Source organism: Hydra viridissima, unplaced genomic scaffold (assembly GCF_058129835.1).
Source record: "Hydra viridissima isolate aposymbiotic clone 2 unplaced genomic scaffold, HvirCarnegie_v1 scaffold_1, whole genome shotgun sequence".
NCBI lineage: Eukaryota > Metazoa > Cnidaria > Hydrozoa > Anthoathecata > Hydridae > Hydra > Hydra viridissima.
The window spans coordinates 15,475,304-15,497,339 of record NW_028324300.1 but is presented as its reverse complement, the minus strand read 5'-3'; the positions used below and the strand labels follow the sequence as shown (position 1 = coordinate 15,497,339).

The window sequence follows — 22,036 nt, the reverse complement described above, 5'->3', positions numbered from 1 at the left end:
GATGATGGCTCAAATATATTTTATAAACAAGTACTTTTATTTAAAAATCTTTTTTTTTACAATTTTTTAAAATAAACAAACAGTCCTTAAAAAAAGTCAATGAAAAGTAAATCTGTCAACTGCCCATTAAATTATTAATACAAAAAAATCTTGGAATGTCACTTTTTCCGAAGCGCTAAGTTTCTAATTTTTCTTTCATACAATTATTAGTATAAAAATTAGTATAAACATTTACTCCTTACTTAAGGAAAACTTGCCGAACCTGTTTTTTAAGCCCATTAAAGACGGTGTTTGGCAAACATAGGCATTTTCATTCTAGTAAAAAATCGTTAGTTTTTTAAAACCTCTAAAATAATGAGCGGCTAGGTTACTTTTTGGTCCACTTTGCAGCTTGTATTACCATTCTGAAGTTTTATAGATTACAATTTATTAAGTTATCATATTTACATAAAGCTTGAAAGACTTACAAAAGTATTTTAAAAAATGAACTTATGAAATAGAATTATGTATGCGTAATCAATACAATTACATAGTTTTTTCTTATTATATTTACACATATGTTTCTGCTAGTAAATAAGTGCTGCATGCTTCTATAAATCGATGTCAGTGTGATCCACTGTTCCAAAATCATGAACGAAATTCTAATATTTTCTTAAGTTTGCTCTTTTAGGTAAAATATGGAAATGAAATTTTAAAAGTTTATTCTTTTCTCATAAGGTATTATCTGTGCACAATATTAATGTTTAGTTAAAAACTTTATTGATATTTGTTCAAAATGTCGTTCATAAGCTTAATCTGTTATATTCTTCTTTGTTACACTCCACTTAGTCGTAGAAAAGACTTTGTATTTCCAGTGAATTAAGCGACAACTACTTTTCACCAGGTTTCACTGTTCCTCCAGATGAAGTTCATTGGAATGTAACAGAATGCTTACGAAACTGTGTTAAAAATTGTTATGACAAAAAAAAAAAAAAAAAAATTCTTTAGCGACAACCTCAAAGCTTCTGATTTCATTTGACTTCAATGCGTGAACTCCTCCAACATAACAACCGCAACTCTACAACAGCTTTTCAGAAGGAACACTTCTTATGAAGAAAGTAACACCCTTTTTTTCTAAGTCTATCAGTAATTCTATACACTCTCCTCAATCCCATGTTTCTGTCTTCTGAAAAGAGAGTATTGTGAGTTATAAAATTAAACAATTACGCAGTCAAAAGTTTAAAAAAAGTCGATTTTAATTCATAAAAAGTTGAAATTTATAAACTTATTAATGTTAATAATTATCTTCGCGACACTTTCTTTTTTAGATATTTATTGCAATACTATAACATTGTATTCGACAATTTAAATTTTAAAATTTTTTAAAATATCCTTTTCTTAGAAAATCTGTATATGATAAACACATGTCATCAAACCTCTCTCAATTTCAATTGAACACAAGGAAAGAAAGTTAATACATTTATATTCATAAAACCGTAAATATTATCATAAATAAAAAAAAAGTTATACGTAATTTATCAAGTTTTGGCTTTGAATAAAATGTGCAACCTCATTAACACATAAGAAGACTTTGAAAATTAGTTCTTCGCAAATTCACGAATTTGAAGCAGGTACTTCCCATTTTTGCAATAAAGAAGGTAAGCGTTAGTTAACAAAATCGAACAAGCCTGTTCACGATATCTTTTTTCATCATATTTTCGAACAGAATCAAGGTTACCATGAATAAAAACTCATGATCAGTTTTAATGGAGAAAGCCTTGTAACTTTGAAACAAGGTTTCGGCAATATTGTCACATGCTAACATTTCAAATTTTAGAAATTGACTTTAATTAGAGCGTTATGTTATCTTATCCTCATTTCATGAGAAAATGAAATAAGAAGAGAAATAACTTCAACTAAGATACTATAAATTTCAAATGTCATATAGATGAATAAAGGATAGCACCTGAGGCATATACTTTAATACAATTTAGTTTTAAAGATATAAGTGAAACTACAAACATTTGGCGTGAAGGAATCGTTTGATTTTTTGACATACAAAATCTAAATCTACATATTCTAATAAATCTAACGATGTCTTTTACTCTGTAAAGTTAAGTTCAAAAATCTTAGTTCTTTATAGTTTTATAACAAACTTACGAGCAAGATTTCTTAAACAATCGTAATTTCTCAAATATTTTTGAGCTTCTTTTATGCAAATAAACCTGAAATTTCTGTCTTACATTTGTCAGAGATAAATTTACGCCGAAATATAACCCAAAACCCTTGCTTTATAACTGCCACTCTAAGCTCGCTTAGTTATAACCACTCGTTTTAAATTTAACGAGCGCTGGCTGAAGCCGTTTTAGTTTTACTTTGTTGCCAGTTACCGAAGTCAAAGCTTACAGTAGTCTTGGAAACATTGCCGGCCATTGTGCGTAGTGTTGTGCATACCGTTGAGTTTCTAAGCAACCAGTAAAACAAAAAGCAATTGTATTGGGCCTTGCGACAAACATTTAACCGAAATTGATAATTTGGATTTGCTTAGCATCCATAGTTTTGAAAAAAATAATGAAGTTCATATATAAAGACGAAAAAGGTGGAGGACTTATCATTTTGAGGAGCAGTGTAAATTACAAATTAATAAAGAATAAAAAAACTAAGAAAAAAGTCACCTCTACATTTTTGTGTAAATGTCTCAAATCCCGAGTTTGTTTGGTAACCGTTCTTACAAATGCAACTGTAATAGCCATTCAAATTAATAATGCTGGCATTTGGTGAGCAGTTGTACGGCAGTAACTTGCACATTTCTTTATAAAATACAAAACAAAGCTTTACATAGTGCCACTAGAAGAACGAAAGAAATTTTTTAAAAAGCTATTAAAATCTTTAAAGTAATTACATTTGTTATGATATTACTTTTGTAAAATATTGATTTCTTGTACTATTAAATTTTTAACATGCATTCAAAGACATATAAACAAATAAAAAAGCCTATTTAACTTTATACTTTTGCAAGAAGTTTCATTGGTTTACTAATAACTTTTGAAATCTAGTTTTAACTTATACCAGAAAGGAGGCATAACTTATTCCAAAATGTACATTTAGCGAGGCAATTAAATCAAAGTGATTCTGAAATATAGCACTTTATGGATATTCTTAGTGTAATGTGAGGAACAAAAAAGAAATTGTAAAAGGTAAGTTTTAACTTTACTCAACTCAAACATATCTGTCATAAAAGAAGAAAAATGGGAAAAATGGGAAAAATGGGAGATTTTAAAAAGTAAGATGAAGGTTTTTTTTTGAGTTGCCCTCAGTGTGTCTACTTGTTTGCGAATGACTAGTGCATGGTTCATGTGTGTTTCGTTCATTGGTATATACTTGAATTCTACAACTTTAGATTAACTTTAAACTTCAACAATAAAATCTTAACGTAGATAATAACCATTTACTCACTCTTGACTAAAAACATATAATTTTATTTTACAAATAATTATTATAAGCCTTTCTCTTAATATACAGTGGGAGTTAAGTTTTCTCAAATGTGCCACTGAATATATATTTTTTTAATACTTTACAAGAACAAATAACTAAACTCGATCTTAATTAAAGATTTCCTCTTCTAAAATGTTTGTGTCCCTAATGCTTTCTTTGAAACATGTCCCAACAACTTAAAATCTTCTCTTCATATCGTTAAAGACCGCTTCTAATATATGATTTTTTTTCTTTACCTATTACTTTCAAAGTATCTATTTCCAATTTTACTTATTTTTTCTCTCTAAAGAGTTTCTCGGCCATTTTCTTTTCATAAATCCGCTGATGTTTCTAACATCAGGTGGTGTTTTAGTGCAGACGATGACTTAAATTCAACAAGATCGTTTAGTGATTTTATTTTGATCTGTGAGTCATGGAACTCTGAACAGGTTTTGCTAGCTTTCTTCTAATTCAGGTTTGTCTCAAGTCCTGATATGTAAAAGCGTTACAGAAATGTCGCAAACCATACATATTGAATTATCATATATTTATCTGTGTAAATACAATTGAAGTTCCACTCGTCATTATAAATACAAGTTCGACTTATAAATGTGCAATTGCATTACTTTTCATCCAGTTGTGCATGTCCACCTTGTGTTTCGGCTGTCTTGCACCTTTCATCGTTCAAAAAAAAAATGTATTGGAATGGATACGACTTTAAATGGATTTTAAAAAACCTTTGCTTTTAATTTCTTTTGTTTTTATTCCTCACAATAAACAAACCCAGCAAACACACAACGTTGAAACAACGTTGAAATAATGTTGATCAAAATCGATCAACGTTACTTCATTGTTGTTTCAACGTTGTGTGCTTGCTGGGAAGATAACTAATTATACCAAAATTATTAAAAACTTATATTATATATATATATATATATATATATATATATTTACTTTTTGTTACTTTTTACTTATTAGTTATATTCTTCATGATGCTACTCATTATTTATACATCGACTAAAATATTTATAATAAATTTACAGATTTGCTTAATGCTTTAAAAAGTTTAAAAGAAAGAAACTGATCAAAAAAGCAGTAAAATCGCAAAGTAAATTATTTTACTTGTTTTTCACTGAGCAAATAAAATGTAGAAGCTCTAAACATTTTCATATCGCGAGCAGCAGATTTGAAAAATGTCCAGACCTTTGTGACAAAAGTGTAAAAATTCTGATTTTACAAAAAAAAAGGATTTGTGGCAACAAGTCCACAAATTCTGATTTTACAGGAAAGACAAAAAACTATTTTGACTCTCTATTTCAAAATTTGGTTTTTTCAATTTTTTCCTAAATACTCAACGGTTAGCACTGATCTAGAAGCATTTTTATTTATAAATTTTTAAATTAAAAAAAAAAAAGCATTACTTTATATCATACAGATTCTTTTGTCCGTAAATTCTAGTTTAGAGGACATGTTGTTTTTCTGTAGCTTGAGATTCATATAGAAAAAATGAGTTATATTAAGAATAAAACATTTTTATTTATTAACTAGGAGAAAAATTATTTATTAAGTTTGGATAAAACATTTATTCATTTCATTCATGAAAAGTACCTTTTTCTCTTAGCTGTGTCAGCTCAAAAGACATTCCATTTGCATTATTGAGACAATATCCAGAAATTGTTGATGTTCTAGATTGCAGTAACTCACTTATCTTCGCAAGGTCACAATCACAGTTTAAGGGATTGCCATTCAAAAGAAGACTATCTAACGAAGTTGTCATTTGGAATGTGTCAGAAGGTAGGCTATTTATTTGGTTGTATTGTAAATCAAGATATACTAATGAAGTTACCGTCTTTAAAAAGATTGACGGTACAATAGATAAGTGATTAGATGACAATTGAAGCCGTTTTAATAAAGTTAATGAGTTGAATACGTCAAACGGAAGACTGGAAATTTGGTTGAAAGATAAATCAAGATCTGTTAATGAAGTTAATGAGTTGAATAAGTCAGACTGAAGAATGGATATTTGGTTCGAATTTAAATTAAGAATCTTTAATGAAGTTATAAACTTAAAGACTTTAGATGGAAGACTGGATAATCGATTGGATCTTAAATTAAGAGATGTTAAAGAAGTAGATGAGTTGAATATGTTAGACGGAAGACTGAAAATTTTATTGAACGACAAATCAACAACTGTTAACGAAGTTAATGAGTTGAATATATCAGACGGAAGACTGGATATTTGATTGGAAATTAAATAGAGGCTCTCTAATGAAGTTAATGATTTGAATATGTTAGATGGAAGACTGGATATGTGGTTAAAACTTAAATAAAGAATTTTTAATGAAGTTAAAGAGTTAAAGACATCAGACGGAAGACTTGATATTTGGTTGGATCTTAAATCAAGAACAGTTAATGAAGTTAATGAGCTGAATATGTCAGAAGAAAGATTGGATACTTTGTTGGAAGATAGTTTGAGGGTCGCTAATGAAGTCAATGGCTTGAAAACATCAGTCGGAAGACTGGATATTTGGTTGCCAGATAAATAAAGAACTGTTAACAAAGTTGATGAGTTGAATACTTCTGATGGAAGACTGGATATTGGGTTGCTAGATAAATCAAGATATGATAATGAAGTTAATGAGCTGAATATGTCAGAAGAAAGATTGGATATTTTGTTGGAAGATAGTTTTAGGGTTACTAATGAAGTCAATGGTTTGAAAACATCACGCGGAAGACTGGATATTTGGTTGCCAGATAAATAAAGAACAGTTAACAAAGTTGATGAGTTGAATACTTCTGATGGAAGACTGGATATTGGGTTGCTAGATAAATCAAGATATGATAATGAAGTTAATGAGCTGAATATGTCAGAAGAAAGATTGGATATTTTGTTGGAAGATAGTTTTAGGGTCGCTAATGAAGTCAATGGCTTGAAAACATCACGCGGAAGACTGGTTATTTGGTTGCCAGATAAATCAAGAAAAGTTAATGAGGTTGATGAGTTGAATACTTCTGATGGAAGACTGGATATTGGGTTGCTAGATAAATCAAGATATGATAATGAAGTTAATGAGCTGAATATGTCAGAAGAAAGATTGGATATTTTGTTGGAAGATAGTTTTAGGGTCGCTAATGAAGTTAATGGCTTGAAAACATCACGCGGAAGACTGGTTATTCGGTTGCCAGATAAATAAAGAACTGTTAACAAAGTTGATGAGTTGAATACTTCTGATGGAAGACTGGATATTTGGTTGATAGATAAATCAAGAGATGATAATGAAGTTAAGGAGCTTAATATGTTAGCTGGAAGACTGGATAATTGGTTGGAAGATAGTTTGAGGGTCGCTAATGAAGTCAATAGCTTAAAAACATTAGGCGGAAGACTGGATATTTGGTTGCCAGATAAATCAAGAGAAATCAATAAAGTTGATGAGTTGAATATGTCAGAAGTAAGACTGGATACTTGGTTTGAACCTAAAAAAAGATATCTTAATGCAGTTAATGACTTGAATACATCAGGCGGAAGACTTTGTATTTGGTTGGCTGATAATTCAAGATATCTTAATGAAGTTAATGATTTGAATACGTCTGATGGAAGACTAAATATTTTGTTAGAAGATAAATATAGGTTTTTTAATGAAGTTAATGGCTGAAATACATCTGACGGAAGACTGCTTATTTGGTTGGATGACAGTTTAAGAGTAGTTAATGAAGTTGATGAGTTGAATACGTCTGATGGAAGACTGGATAATAGGTTGCTAGATAAATCAAGAACAGCTAATGAACTTAATGAGTTGAATACGCCTGATGGCAGACTGGATATTTGGTTTAAAGATAGATCAAGAGACCTTAAAACAGTTGATGAATGGAATATGTCAGTGGGAAGGCTGGATAATTGGTTGGAAGTTAGTTGGAGGGTTGCTAATGAAGTTAATGCCTTGAAAACATCAGGAGGAAGACTGGATATTTGGTTCCTAGATAAATTAAGAATAGTTAATGAAGTTGATGAGTTGAATACGTCTGATGGAAGACTGGATATTTGGTTGCCAGATAAATCAAGAACAGATAATGAAGTTGATGAGCTGAATACGTCTGAAGGAAGACTGGATATTTGGTTCTTAGATAAATCAAGAAATGTTAATGAAGTTAATGAATTAAATAAATCAGGCGGAAGGCTGCTAATTTGATTTGATGATAATTTAAGAGTTTTTAGTGAAGTTAATGACTTGAACGCATTAGACGAAAGACTGGATATATGAGTGTTATTTAGATAAAGTTCGGTCAATGAGGTTAATGAACTAAATAAGCTCGATGGAAGTGTAATTATAGAACCTGAACTAAAGCGAAGAATTCTTAAAGAAGGTAACGATTTAAACACACCAGATGGGTCAATGAACAAGTCAAAAGGTAAAGTAAGATGTGTAATGTTAGATGGAATTTCGTTTGTTAGCTCAGCTTTTGAAGTGTATTCACAAACTGTGTCAGTATTTGAGATGAAAATGCAATTTGTTGGACTCGCTTTTGCATCGTGTTTTAATAACTGAATTCTAAACAGATGAGATTGGTAATAAGATAATTTCACAATAAAAACTTTTAATTGGCAAACATGTAAACTTTCATAACAAATAAATGATGCAGAAATATTATTCGATTATTTTGAGTAATCGGAGATATAAAAAAAGCTCCTTTTTTTTTTTCAGAAATTTGTATTTTAGTTTTGCTTATATTCATATTCTCAACTAAAGTTTTGTTTTGGTTTAGTTGTATTTTATTTAATTCTTATTTTGTTTGTTTTATTTAATTATTTGTTTGTTCATTTGCCCTTTTAGTTTTTTAAAATGGTTTCTTATTTATTAGTGTTATGAAGAGCTTTGAAGATCATTATCAGCTTCATCCTCTTCTCTGACTCTAACAGGTTATTGATGATTCTGCAGACGAACTTAAATGTATTAAAATACTTCAGATTTTCTAAAAAATGGAAAACTCATGTTAAATGAAATAAAAATTTCATGTAATAGCACCATCCAGCTGTTTTTGGATTCACTTCTTTACCATTCTTGAAAACTATCCTGAAGTGTTTGTAGTTCTTTACAAGTTCCGGAAAAAGATATTCTATGTTTAGTTACGTATTATTTCAAAGTTCTTAGTGCATAACTACGCAAAGAACTCGGCAAAGAAATGGTGCTAACAACCAATAAAGTGTGGTTCTTCCCGGTTCTTTAGAAAAAGGGTTTTTGTAACTGAGTAACGATCCCATCTTTCTTCCAATGTTTTCATTCGGACTGTCTGCTACAATCATCTTTATATTCTTCCGTAATTTGTATTGATCGAAAACGGCTGTTATGCCTTTGACAACAGTATCTGCTTTTCCGTCTGGTAGGTCTAGTACTTCTACTTTAACTTGTCTTTGTTCGTTCTTTAACACTGAGAATTGATATTCCTGGTGATTAATACGTTTACCATCAAAATGCAATGACCAGTTTTGAAAATGTGAAGTTCTCTTCATTTCTTCTTTAAGTTTAACAGCTTCTTTAATAGTCAATCTGAATATCGCAGATTGTGAAGATGTTTGAACTTCGATCCCATCTTAAGATAACTGCCAACAAATGGTTATTGCTTTTCTCGTTGAAAACTTTGAAGATGTTGCTAACTTGGTTGCATTTTTGATTTTCTTGTACTTTTTTCTTGAACATCTCTGTGATGGGTGGATAGTTTTTGATCTTGCAGTCTTCCCAGTTGTATTCCCAACCTCTCCTTTGCTTTCTATTTGAAGATTATACAACCTTCAGCCCTTACTGCAGAGCCTCATCTTTTTTGTGATGTCTAAAACTTTATTGAATGAATGATATTTTTATTGGACTTTAGCACTTGATCCAGTTTTGCGTGTACAACTTGAATTGATAAATTTGGAAAAATTAGTTTCTTTTACTATAAGCTTGCCACTTCTTTCTCAATTTGCTTTACAGCGTTCCCGCCTAATTTTGGTGGATTCCCCCAGAAACAGATAGCGACCAACAGCTTGGACTTTGAGTGATATCCTGCCGATATTTTCCAATGATTTTTCTCCAAGTGGAACAGTTCTTCTTCTCCTATGTTACTCATGAAATCGATTGAGATTCTTCTTCCAAATCATTTTCTTCCGAGCGCTTTTCTTATATGACATTATAAATGAAAATAATACTTAGATATATTTTTGAAAAACAATTATGATTATTATTAGCGTTGCTCTATCAGAAGCTCGTTTACTACAAATTTTGCTAATTTTCATAAACTTCTAAAATACTCCAGAAAGAGCTAGAAAGTTCCAGAGATTTCTAAAAACATCCAGGACATTCCAGAAAACTGCCTTAAGTTTAGGTTAAAGAAAATTCTAGAAAAATGCAGAAAGCTATACTTTTACCGCTTGCAGCAATTATTTGTATACCATTTTAGAAATGTTGCGTTATGCGCGACGTTTTTAAAAACAGAAGCAAAATAAAACCCGTTTTCATTACCTTTGAGCAAATGTTAAATGATTTACGACACAGGAAATATATATATATATATATATATATATATATATATATATATATATATATATATATATATATATTTAGTGAAAATTTATCCACTCTTAAGGATGTTTTCTTAGTTCTATACAAAATAATCAATCCACATATTCATATGCAATAAGTAACCCTCGACAGTTTTTGGTATTTTGAACATTAATGGAAGCAAAATAAGTTTTTTTAAATGTTTTATTAAAACATATCCATCAGTGTCAAGTATTAATTTTTATCGGCTGCTGCCGGTTGGGGGAGAGTAATAAGTAATTTTTAGGTGTGCACCAAAAAAATTTATTTTGCCAATTGAAAAGTCAAAGTTCAAAAAGTTATCCAAAATCAAAGTCATCACTTTGCTATGTCTTTTGTTGAAATGATTGCTCGGTGGACCTAGTTTTATGGTTTTTGTAACTTCAGTTTGCAAGTAACATAATAACATGAACTAATTTTTGCGATAAAAACTTTCTTTTACAGTTGAAAAACATGGTGCAATTTTTTTAAGGTCTGTGACTGATAAAATGAGACAGCAAAACTGCAAAATAATCAATTGAACTACTGCCTGTCAGGGCATTCTTCCAGTAGATAATCAGCACTTTCAGTGTATTTAATCAATACCAGGCATCTTAAATATTATAAACAGCTAGCGGATTCATTAAAAGTGTAAAAACCCTATCAACTTGGAGTAAAAACAGGTAGTTCGGTTCCCAGTATGAAAACCAATATCAAGAGGAGATATTGGAAATGTTATCATTTTGATTTATCATCAAAAAACTATTGAAGTTGTTTGAAAAATGATTTTCTGCGTGGCACTAAGAGTTTGGAAAATGACAATCAAAAAAGGTTCAACTCCTTATCAGACATTAGTTGAAATTGAGGGGCTGGCTAAATGATATGCATTTTTTTATTCTTTTATTAGATTAATTTATCATGCCCCATATTTAAACAAGTTTCTATATTATTGTTATGTCTAAAATAATGTTAACAATAATTGTTTATTATTGCTATAAAATTGTTTTTCATTTTTATCAAAATACGTTTTAGTATGACGCTGTTTTGATGCAGTTCAATGTAATAAGCGTTTAGCGATAAGTATACAAATGCTACGTTAAAGAAGTCGGATAATAAATTTAGCTTGTTCATTCATTTTCGAACTGCTTGACCGCATGTTTAATCTGCCATGATATGTTTTGCATTAATCCAAGCTTCAAAAAGCATTTTTAACAACAAAAGCTTACTCCGCATGTTAATCCATAATGGTTTCTGATAGCCACGACATCAGCGTTGTTTTTTATTGTAAGTCCGTATTCTTTAATCATCATCAAAAAAAGGTTAAAAACTAATTTCGAAGCAAAGAAATGTTTTGTTCTCAATCGATTTTGATTCATTGTCGCTCGGTAGTTTAATAACTTCGTCACGCAATTAACATCCTACTTCAATTAAATTTAAAACAGGGTTGCATTGCTAAAAGAAAGCATTTTGATTATTCTAACAGTATTTATTATACGCTTAAGCTTTATTCACCTTATCGTTATAAATTGATGTTATTAGGGTTGACATTATACGGTTGACGTATTTTTAGGCTCAGACCAACTTTAAGCCGAGCTTGATCTGAGGTTAAGTTTAGTTTTAGGCTCAACTAAATTATTTCCTTGTCTGTTTGGCTTTTGTTCTATTTTCGTTAAACTGAATTTTCGCATATTTTACAAGTAATCTAACATCTAAATACTAACTTACATTGCAATGTAGGTGATGTAATAGAAGTTCATATTTCAGTCAGTTTCGTTGAAGCTGTTATCTTATGAGCTGAAATAAACTGAATAACGAAAACATTAAGTGTATGTTAAATTCAAATTGTGTATAATCATATCATGGACATCCGCGTTTAAGAAATTGTAATAAAAGCAAACTTAAATGCGGTTCCGGTGCAGATAAAAGATTCGAGATGCATGAAGACAGTCTAAGCGACATGTTTTAAATACCATAAAACAAGCTTTTATTAGAATCTAATTGAACTCTAGAGAGCTATTGCGTTAATTAAGTTATCTTAAAACGTTTCGGAAATAGTGGAATTAAATTTCTTTCATAAGCGGTAGACCTAATGTTACGGCAGTTCGGTTAGACGACAACACACTATAGAGTACTTTAGCCACTGATAATTTTAAGGTCTATAGTCAAGCGCGATTATAGCATTATATATATATATATATATATATATATATATATATATATATATATATATATATATATATATATATATATATATATATATATATATATATATATATATATATATATATATATATATATATTGCTATAATCGCGCTATAATATGCTATAATTTTGATATAATAAAAATTATAAATTTTATGAAATCAAAAAAAAAAATTTGTTATGAGATAATTTCGATTACATCATAATTTAGATTACATCATAATTTAGATTACATCATAATCACCTTAAACTCTCTTATTTTTCTGAATTATTTTTGTATAAGTATAAAAAACTAACAAAGCTAATCGTTTGCTTTTTTCTAATGCGTGTTAATTTGCCCATTTGTAGTTTACAAATGTACATCTTTCATCTTTTTTTAATGTTTGTTCATCGCTTCCCGCCTGTCCAGTCCTTCAGAAATTTCAAGACTAGAATTAAATTATAGTCATTCGGGCGTTTAACTGGAACAAGTTTAAAGTTTACAGGCAAGATGATAGGCTTGATATCCGTCAAAAAGATACCCAGTTAGATGATAGGCTTGATATCCGTCAAAAAGATACCCAAGCCTATCATTTTTTGAATATTAAACAATTCCAGTTTTGACTCGTTAGATATTTTTGGTTGCTTTTTTTTATTATTGAATATATTCATAATCATTTCACACTGATCATTTCACCCAATGGTCCTTGCGCACTAATACAATCACATACATATTACTCCATTTTAACATACAATCTTCATATTTTCGCGACCGCTCTAAACCCAATCACTTAAAAAAACTAACTGCTCCAAGACTAAACCCAATCACTTAAAAAAACCAACTGCTCCAAGACAAATCCATCTAACAAAGAAAGAGGAGAGCGTGCGCTTTACAAACACCCTTCCCCAACGCATATTAAAATGCTTAGAATAAAATAAAGTTATAATTTTTGATAAAAGAACTTCAAAATCTTTTTCCATAAATTTAAACAAAAAAACTTCTGGAAAGTTCTGCATTTTTACATTGAAAAAATTTTTCAACTTTTGTTGACATGTAAATTTGCTGATTTTTAAAAATAACATTAAATCAAATTTTTCATCGTATTTGAATTTTATCAAAATTTAATATTCTTAATTTGTTATGACAATCCAGGTGATGTAATAGGAATTCATATTTCAGTCAGTTTCATGAAAGCTGTTAACTTCATATGAGCAAAAATAACTGAATGACGATTGCATTAAGTGTACATTATATTTAAATTGCTTATGTTCATGGCTTAAACATCCGCATTGAAGGAATTGTAAAAAAGCAATCTTAAATGTAGTTCAGGTGCAGATAAAAGAATCGAGATGCGTAAAAACAGTTTAAGCAACATGTTTTTGATGAAAGTGTAAAGCACCTGCGATGTTTTTGAGAATTTTACAACTTGACACCTCTTAACACTACTAGTGACAAATTAAATGAGGGAGAATGACGTACAAACCATGTCAAGTTAGATGAGAGAGAATGCGGGCAGTCCTTTGTCTGCTGTTCTATTACTAAAGATTGTTGCCTGTGTTTGTGCTTCATTCAGGTAAGAATATTGAATTTTTTTTTTCATCTCAGCTTCGTTTATCGGCTGTTGATAATTGTTTTTTACCTCATACCTTCGAAGTTGGATAACACAAGATATTGTTATCCATTTTTTTAAAACTACACTTGTCGTACAAGCTCGATTTCATAAACCGAAGGTTTTGCCATCACTTTCTTATATGTTCCAAACCTTTTGATGGTAACTTATCTCCTATTTCGAGGGGGATTCATATCAAATAAAAGGCTTTCATAAAGATCATCACCGAGTACTTAATCGTTTTAACAATGATACTTTTTTCTATTGTAATTTTTGATTCAATCACATAAATGTGGAATCAGAAAGAAGCAGCATGAAGAACAGCATTTTAATATTTGTTTAAAGGTATGATTAACTTATATTAGAGAGTCAACAAATGAACTGAATGAGACTCTACAAGAGCAAAATATTTTCTGAAAGATTACTGAAAAAAGCCTTGATTATATTTTTTATATATTTTTATATGTATTTTTATATGTAATATAGAGTAAAATTGGGTCAAACCGATCATTCTATTTTAAATAAAACCGGAACTGATAAGAATATTTAAAAAATAAAAACACCAGAAGAAAGAGAATCATCTTCTCTATTCAAATGTGTCAAAATAAAATCCAAGTCATTTTTCAGTCATTTTATTTTTATAAAAGTTTAAAAGAGAGTCGTAAAAATTTGCTTTTTTCTTTTATTTGCTATCGTAATATCTTGTAGGAAATTTAATTTTAATGCCGATTTCATAATTTTTTTTCGTTTTATGATTAAAAATTAGACAAAAAAGTAAGAAAAATTAATATTAAACTTTTTCTGGTAAAACCGATCATTCACATATTTACTTTAAATTCCTTTATTAAGTAGTATATGAATTTTTAAATTAGGTACTTAGGTAAATTAAATTATTGGATTTTCTCATGTGTTAGTTCCGTGTTCTTCCTATATATAGTTATTTTACAAAAATGGCTCAATGATATTTATTAATTATTCACTTTCAAGATGACAACAAAAAAAAAGTCATTCAATGAAGAAGATATAGAAGCTGCGTTAAATGATATAAAAGAAAAAAATACTTCAATCAGAAAAGCTGCATTCAAATATGGCATTTCATTCTCAACTCTAATAGGTCGCAAGAACAACAACAATGCTAGCTTCAAGGGATCAGGATCAACAACCGTACTTTCACACCAAACAGAATCAATTATGGTGCATGCGTTTAAGTCCCTATGTGATTGGGGTAATGGTTTAACACAAAATCATGTAATGGACTTCGTATGCGGTTACCTTCTTCGTACAAATCAATCAGGCCTGTTTAAAAAGGGCAGGCCTGGCAAAGACTGGTTTTATGCATTTATAAACCGATGGTCTAAAGAAATTTCCGCAAGAAAAACTCACACTTTAGCATCTGCCAGAGTCTTTTCTTGTACGCAAGAAATAATTGATAATTATTTTGAAGTTGTCACTAAACAATATCAGTTGTCTGGCATAACGTATGGTTGTCACATTTGGAATTGCAATGAAGCAGGTTTCTGTGGTGATCAAGGCAAAGCAACTGTAGTATGTCGAAAAGGTGCAAAGCAAGTTTTGAAACTCACTGGTAACAATGAAAAAATCCATTATACAGTGAACAATTGCTGCAATGCTAATGGATACTTTACACTACCATTCGTGGTATACAAAGCAAAACGAAACTTTAGAGCTGAGTGGGCTTTAGGTGGTTCGACTGGCACCAAATGTTCAATTTCTAAATCTGGTTGGATGGAGCATGACACATTTATTGAATGGTTGAAGGAGGTGTGTATATAGAATGTCAAGCTATTAGTGGTACTCATATTTTTCATCTTAAGTCTCACGTCAGTTTCGCAGCTATATTGCTATGTCGGGAAAACAATATAACTTTGATTTGTCTACCAGCCCACTCATCTTTCATTTTTCAGACACTGGACAGAGGTGTCTATTGCCGTGTTAAGCAAGTGTGGAAGGCAGTTTTTACCAAATATTACAAAGACTCAAAATGCAAAAACTTAGATAAAGAAAGTTTTCCTACGTTGCTCATACAGATGTATGAGAGCGGTAAGTGTTTTACAGGTTTTCACGCTGTTGCTGGTTTTGAATATACTGGGTTATTTCCACTAAACAAAATGAATCAACAGGCATTAACTATCTCCGAAACGTTTAATCAACCAACGTCTTCAACGCCATTGCGAACAATAAAGTCTTTAGCATTATCTTTTGAACCAGCAGCAGCAGCTTCGAGGTTCGACAAATACAGAGCACTACATGAGAGAATGAAAATCGAAATGGAAAATTAGCTAAAGAGTTTTTTTCAAGAAAAAAGTCAACCTCTTGTAAAAAAATCGAGGCAACCTAATATTCCAAAAATTGCTGGCCAATGTATTACAGAACACGGCGTTGCAGAACATCTCAAAAAAAGAGCAGAAGTTAAGCAACTCAAATTTGCTGAAAAACAAGCTAAAAAGCGTAAAACCATCTGCAAACTTATAATGCCATTGCCAAACCCTGCTGAAAAATAAATAGCTCAAAATATAGAGCCGATAACAAAACCTTTAGCCAAAATTAGAAAAGTTATGAAATGCAGAAAGTGTAAAAAAGAATTACATTCGGACATGACGTCATGCAAGAATCCAAATTGCAATACTTGGCTCTGCAACAATACATGTTTGCCAAAAAAGTATATAACGGGTTCAGATTTTTTTTGTTGTAAAAAATGTAAACGTTAAGTCTTTTATTATTTCTGTATGCTATATAAAAAATATATAAAAGTATATACATATATACATATAAAATGTTAAATACATTAAATGTATTTTACATTGATCGGTTTTAACAGAGTTTCTGCCAAAAGCGATCTTTTTTTTTCTTCTAGTTTTCATACAGTAAATACAATTAAAAAAAAAAAAACATTAACAAATAATGTGCTTGTTGGTATTTTTTATGTTATATAAAAAAAATAGTTTAAAAATTTTAAAAAATAATGAAGTTACGTGATTTTTATTGTTCGATGATCGGTTTGACCCGCTTTTACTCAATGTATTTTGGCCAGAAGTTGAACTAAATAACTAAATTTGTATAGAAAAGAGTAAGAATCGGAAGTTTTTAGAAATTTATTAGAAGTATATCATTCTGAACTGAGAAGGGATAGAAATACTTAAGTTACAGAATCTAAACATAGAGATTTGTGCGTGTATAGTGAAGATTCTTCATCTTAACATATACTTAGAAACTACTTAGAAAAGATTTCAATTCTGTTGAAGAAAACATCTATAAGTACCATTTTTAGATTTGAATTTTTTTTCATGTCTGAAGAGTTAAACTTTAAAGGTAGCTCTTTCAAATCACAAAAATAGTGCATTACTTAAAAAGAGTTGAATAGTGTTTTCAAATTTTATAAAAAAAATAGTTGATTACCACTTCTAGAACTAGATAGGTTCTCCGTACTAATAAAAATATTTTATATATATTTTTATACATAAAGTATATTTGCTCTAGAAATTGAATTCTGCATTAAATAATTATAGAAAACAAAAAAAACTATCAAATAAATATAATTCAAAGTAAGAAAAGAGATCATATGAACGTTCAAGAGATATTAATTTTCTTAACTTTGTATGACTAAACGAAAAAATTTTCCGCTTTATGTGCTTATGATATATGTATCATAAGCACATAAAGCGGAATTATGATCAGAAGTATGTTAATCAAATGGTATAAATTTCTGAAACGAGAATGAAAATAAAACAAACTTTATGTTTATGTTAACAAGTTAAACAGTAAAAGTAAAAGGAATGCTTCTTTAAATTAGATTTCAAAATATCTTACTGAAACTAATTTAGAATTAAGTGGGTCTCTAGCAGAAACAAAGAATTCTGTCAAAGGTAATGTAAAAACAAAAAATGATACATTTAATATTATTTAGGAGCTAAATCAGATTTTAAAAAAAGTTGAAGAGGATATCATATATCTTATAGATATAGAAAAATGTATCGTCAAAGACTATTTAGTGCTTGGCACAAAAGCTCTTTTAGCGCTAAATAATTTTTTATTATAATTTTATTGTATTAAAATAAAATGTGATACAACCATGTAAAAGTTAGAATTTTTTAATGGGAAAAGCAAAAAATATTGTTGTAGTGCTCCACACAATAGTTCATTCAGTTCTATTTCACAAATAAATGGACCAATGTGTGGAGTACTATAATTTTAGATTAGAGCTGTAGCTACAAAGAGATGAAAACCAATAAGCCTGTCAATAAATTGTCAACAATGAAGAAATTAAAATATGCGGCTAAAATAAATTTTATAACTAGTCAAAATGAAAAAAGCCTGAGGTGGTTAAATATTAGATGCAACCAGTGCAGTCCAGCGTAAGGTAGATGATTTAATAGCATTCGATGATGCACCTAAAGTATCGTCAATCTTCTCAAACATACCAAAAATATCAAATGGTAAAAAGAAATGAGACAAGGTATCAGAAAAATCGAAGGTTAATGACTGATATTAGTAATTAGATGATGTTGATAATGAAATAAAAATAACAAAGAGAAAAGACACCAATTGATATTCAATTGCTCAGGAAAAAGGTTAAAAAAATAAAAAGCAAAACAAACATAAGAAAAAAAAGCAATACATACAAAGAGCAAAACAAACATACAAAAGCAAAATAAACAAAAGAAGCTTTCATGAGAATTAACATTTAAAAAAAAAATCTGCTTTGAAAAGTCTGTTAAAAATGCTTTTATAACAGATGGTTACAACGAAATAATGGTGTAATATGTGACAATGCTGAAATTTTTTTCAATTCTATAAGATCAATAGTAGAACGTTTTCTGGATGACAAAACAAAAAAAAAAGGCGAAGATGGTTCAAAAATGTATAATAAAAAAATTAGATGAAATGCTTGATGAATTTGTAGAAAATAGATGCTAAACTTCATTTTGAAATAAAACTAAATTTAAAAGCTACAGATTTAAACGACTTGTTTGAAATTTACTTGTTTGAAATTTACTTATTTGAAATTTACTTGTTTGAAAATAACTTGTTTGAAACTTGTTTGAAACTTGTATGACGCATCACATTATTTATAATTTTACAAAGTTTAATACAAAAGTGCTTGGTCATTTAAATCAATAATATATCTTAAAATTTTTGCTGTTAAATGCACTCAGACGTTTCAAAGAAAAAGCACTATCAGCTTATTACTAATATCAGCAAGTTATTATCATCATAAGCATCAAATAGAAATTCTAAACAAATTTCAGTCTTGGATGTCTAAACCCATTTCATTTACAAGGTTTTTAAATAAACATTAACAATACTGCAATACTAACGAGAATGTTAAAATAAAAATTAATAAAAGAAGGAAGTATGTTACATGCCTGACCTTGTATACGCCTTTTTTGAGTCAATCATAAAGCCTATTGATATGTGTTAAACCCAGAAAATAGTTATCTAAGCAATATCAAAAGCATGTATTATCTAACTTTTATTACATTCAGTTTTTGGATAGTAGTGTTTAGAAACCTGTTCTTTACACTGCAGCAACTGGTGGTGAAGATGCTCCACAGAGGTTAGTGGAAATATAGCAGTATCAACCACGAACTGTTTTATTTGGTGAAGGTGACAAGAATGAATTTTGGGGTACAAGAATGAATTTTGGGGTGCACTTATGTGGGCCCCCATGGATAGCGTTTTGAATTGATAGATAAGACCAAAAATGAAAAAAAAAAATGAAACCAAAAAAAGAAAAATGAAACCAAAATGAAGAAGGAGTAGAAGACTATACCAGAAGAAGACTTTGCAGCGCATTTTGAAAATTAGAAAAAGCGTTGGAACAAGTGTATTGCATCCGTGGGAGGACTACTTTGAAGGATATGAAATGAATTTAGAAGAAAAAATAAAGATTTTTTTGATTTGTAAATAAATTCTCGGTGTTTTTTTTACTCACAGTAAGAAAGATTTTTAAAATCATAGCAGTTATGAATGTCATCTACTTACAATAAATCTTATGAAAAATGAAGGTAACATCAGCAGTATACCTAACAATGAAGAAATACAATTAAGCTTCATAATAGATGTTAAAACAGATGATGAAGACTTATTGATATTTTAATCCTGTCAGCTAATCTTGTTACTCCATCTAAAAATCTTGATAAAAGTATTTTAAAAAGGCTTTAATATTCTTCACCTAGATTTACTTTTACGATATGGTTTGTATTAAGGTGGTCCGAAACTTAAAGATAAAAGTGTCTTCTACAATTACTTTGTGTTTGATCCAACATGAAGATTTATCAGAAAAAACCATGTAGTTCGCAGTTTTAACCTACCCACTTGAGGTTATGTAAAAGACCTCAGAAAAATTCTATAATTTCTAAGGTTAAAAATCCTTCAATTCTTCGTAAAATGTTTTATATTTATTCAATGAGCATAGATTTTACATTAAAAGATGCAGAATTTAATTTCAAACAATGTTTATTCTGTGACGTTTTCTAGTAAGACTTATATTTAAAAAGTTATTTCTAGAAAACTAAAAACAAATCGACCTGTTTTTTCAAAAATTGAAAGATTTAATATAGTAGAATCCCGTTAACTCGGACTCTGAAGAGGTATATCTTTTTTGTCCGACTTTGCGAATGTTCGAATTAAACAAAGCTCTCGTTAAGTCGGACTTTTTGAAAATGTCCGGCTTTATGAGATTTCGAGACTTATCGAATTTTCCTCGATATATAAATACTAGTATTATGTGCATATATATTGAACAATATAATCTTATGTGAAATATATATTTTTATATATATCATATCTACTATAAACAAAAAAAGTCGCACAATTCTTCTTCAAACAGCTTTGAAGTATTCAAAGCTATTTGAAACGACACAAAAGTAGCTAATTTTCGAACGTTCTAAGTTTTGAATTTTAATTGATATTTTTAAACATTTAATGTAATAGTTATTAACAAATAGAATTTAATCGAAGCTTAACTAAATCGAAAGCTCTCCGTGAAAATGCTTAGCTATGTTTAATTATATTTGACGCAAAAGTATTTTATTTTCGAGCGTGTAAAGTTTGGAATTTTGATTGAAGTATTGGAAGTTTTGTTATTATACGCACTTATATGCAATATCAAAATAAACGTCCTAGTTAAGCGAAGTTTTTTGCCGAAGGGACCCCAAAAAACAGTACGAATTAGCGAATGGTCCGACTTAACCAGGGTACGACTTAAGCGGATGATTTTACAGTAAGTTGACAGCGAATGTGCAAGGAGAATTGAAATTCCGTCCGAATTAATAAAAGTCCAACTTATCCAGGGTCCGAGTTAACGGCATTCAATTGTATCATAATAAAATGAGATATACCAATGTAAAAGTTAGAATTTCTGATCAGCAAAAAGAAAAAAATTTAAGACGTTGTCAAATTAAATGGTACCGTGAGTATTAGTTTAAGTTATGAAGAAAATGAAGAATCTAGATGAAAATAAAAATGTAATTGACTTTATAAGTTCACAAATGAAAAAAAAATAACGTCGCAATTATAATTAGCAAAACTCAAGTTGCTTATAATGCTAAAATTATAAGCGCAGATTTTTAAGTTTGCTAGCTGGACTTGAATCTACTTTTTACCAAAAGTTGCAAGGCTTGTCTTACCATTACTTTGATTTAGTGCTCTCTCTGTTCTTGCCAAAGCTGGTGCTCCAAAATTTAAAGATGATTAGACTTACAGAAGATTTTTGTAGTGCTCCACACAATGGCCCATTTTATTCTATTTCAGGACCATTGTGAGGAGTATTACAATTATAGAACAAGAGCATTTGTTATAAAGAGATCAAAAACGCATAATGATGTTGACAATGAAATAAAAAATAAAAAGAGAAAAGATAATAATCATGACCTATAATTGTTCAAAAAGCAGATTTAAAAATGTATACAAAAAGTAAAACAAACAAGAGAAGCTTTCATGAGTATTAACATTAAAAAAGGAAATCTATGCCTTGAAAAATTTTGTAAATGTTTTTATTCCAAACTCTTATTTAGTACAACGAAATAATGGTGAAATATTTGATGATGCTGTCTGGATGGCAACACGATAGTAAACCTGAAGATGGTTCTAAAATGTAAAATGAAAAAACCAAATGAAATGCTTGATGAATTTATAAAAAACATGTGCTGAATTTCATTCTGAAACAGAACTCATTTTAAAATCTGAAGGTTTAAATGACTTGTATGATGCTATGAATTA

At 29.6% G+C, this 22,036-nt stretch overlaps 2 protein-coding genes across 4 annotated transcripts; one reads left to right on the top strand and one right to left on the bottom strand.

Moving 5' to 3' along the window:
• On the bottom strand, window positions 1-12,013 carry LOC149893542 (uncharacterized). Of its 3 annotated transcripts, XR_016454031.1 has the most exons (5): window positions 11,730-12,013; window positions 5,062-8,000; window positions 4,875-4,938; window positions 2,655-2,789; window positions 411-1,165 (listed from the first exon to the last, which is right to left on the bottom strand). XR_016454031.1 is itself a non-coding variant. In XM_090092686.1 (4 exons), the coding sequence occupies exons 1-4, from the start codon at window positions 11,759-11,761 to the stop codon at window positions 1,071-1,073; spliced, it is 3,201 nt and encodes a 1,066-aa protein (XP_089948812.1). In that variant the 5' UTR covers window positions 11,762-12,013; the 3' UTR covers window positions 1-1,070. The 3 variants fall into 3 exon arrangements, 2 of the variants coding, with proteins under 2 accessions (XP_089948812.1, XP_089948816.1); XM_090092686.1 differs by lacking the exon at window positions 4,875-4,938 and having other exon boundaries at window positions 1-1,165; XM_090092690.1 differs by lacking the exon at window positions 4,875-4,938 and having other exon boundaries at window positions 411-1,162.
• A 2,769-nt stretch (window positions 12,014-14,782) lies between these two features.
• On the top strand, window positions 14,783-16,095 carry LOC145183031 (uncharacterized). Its single transcript, XM_090068749.1, has 2 exons — window positions 14,783-15,577; window positions 15,631-16,095. The coding sequence occupies exons 1-2, from the start codon at window positions 14,783-14,785 to the stop codon at window positions 16,093-16,095; spliced, it is 1,260 nt and encodes a 419-aa protein (XP_089924875.1).
• The last annotated feature ends 5,941 nt before the right edge of the window (window positions 16,096-22,036 follow it).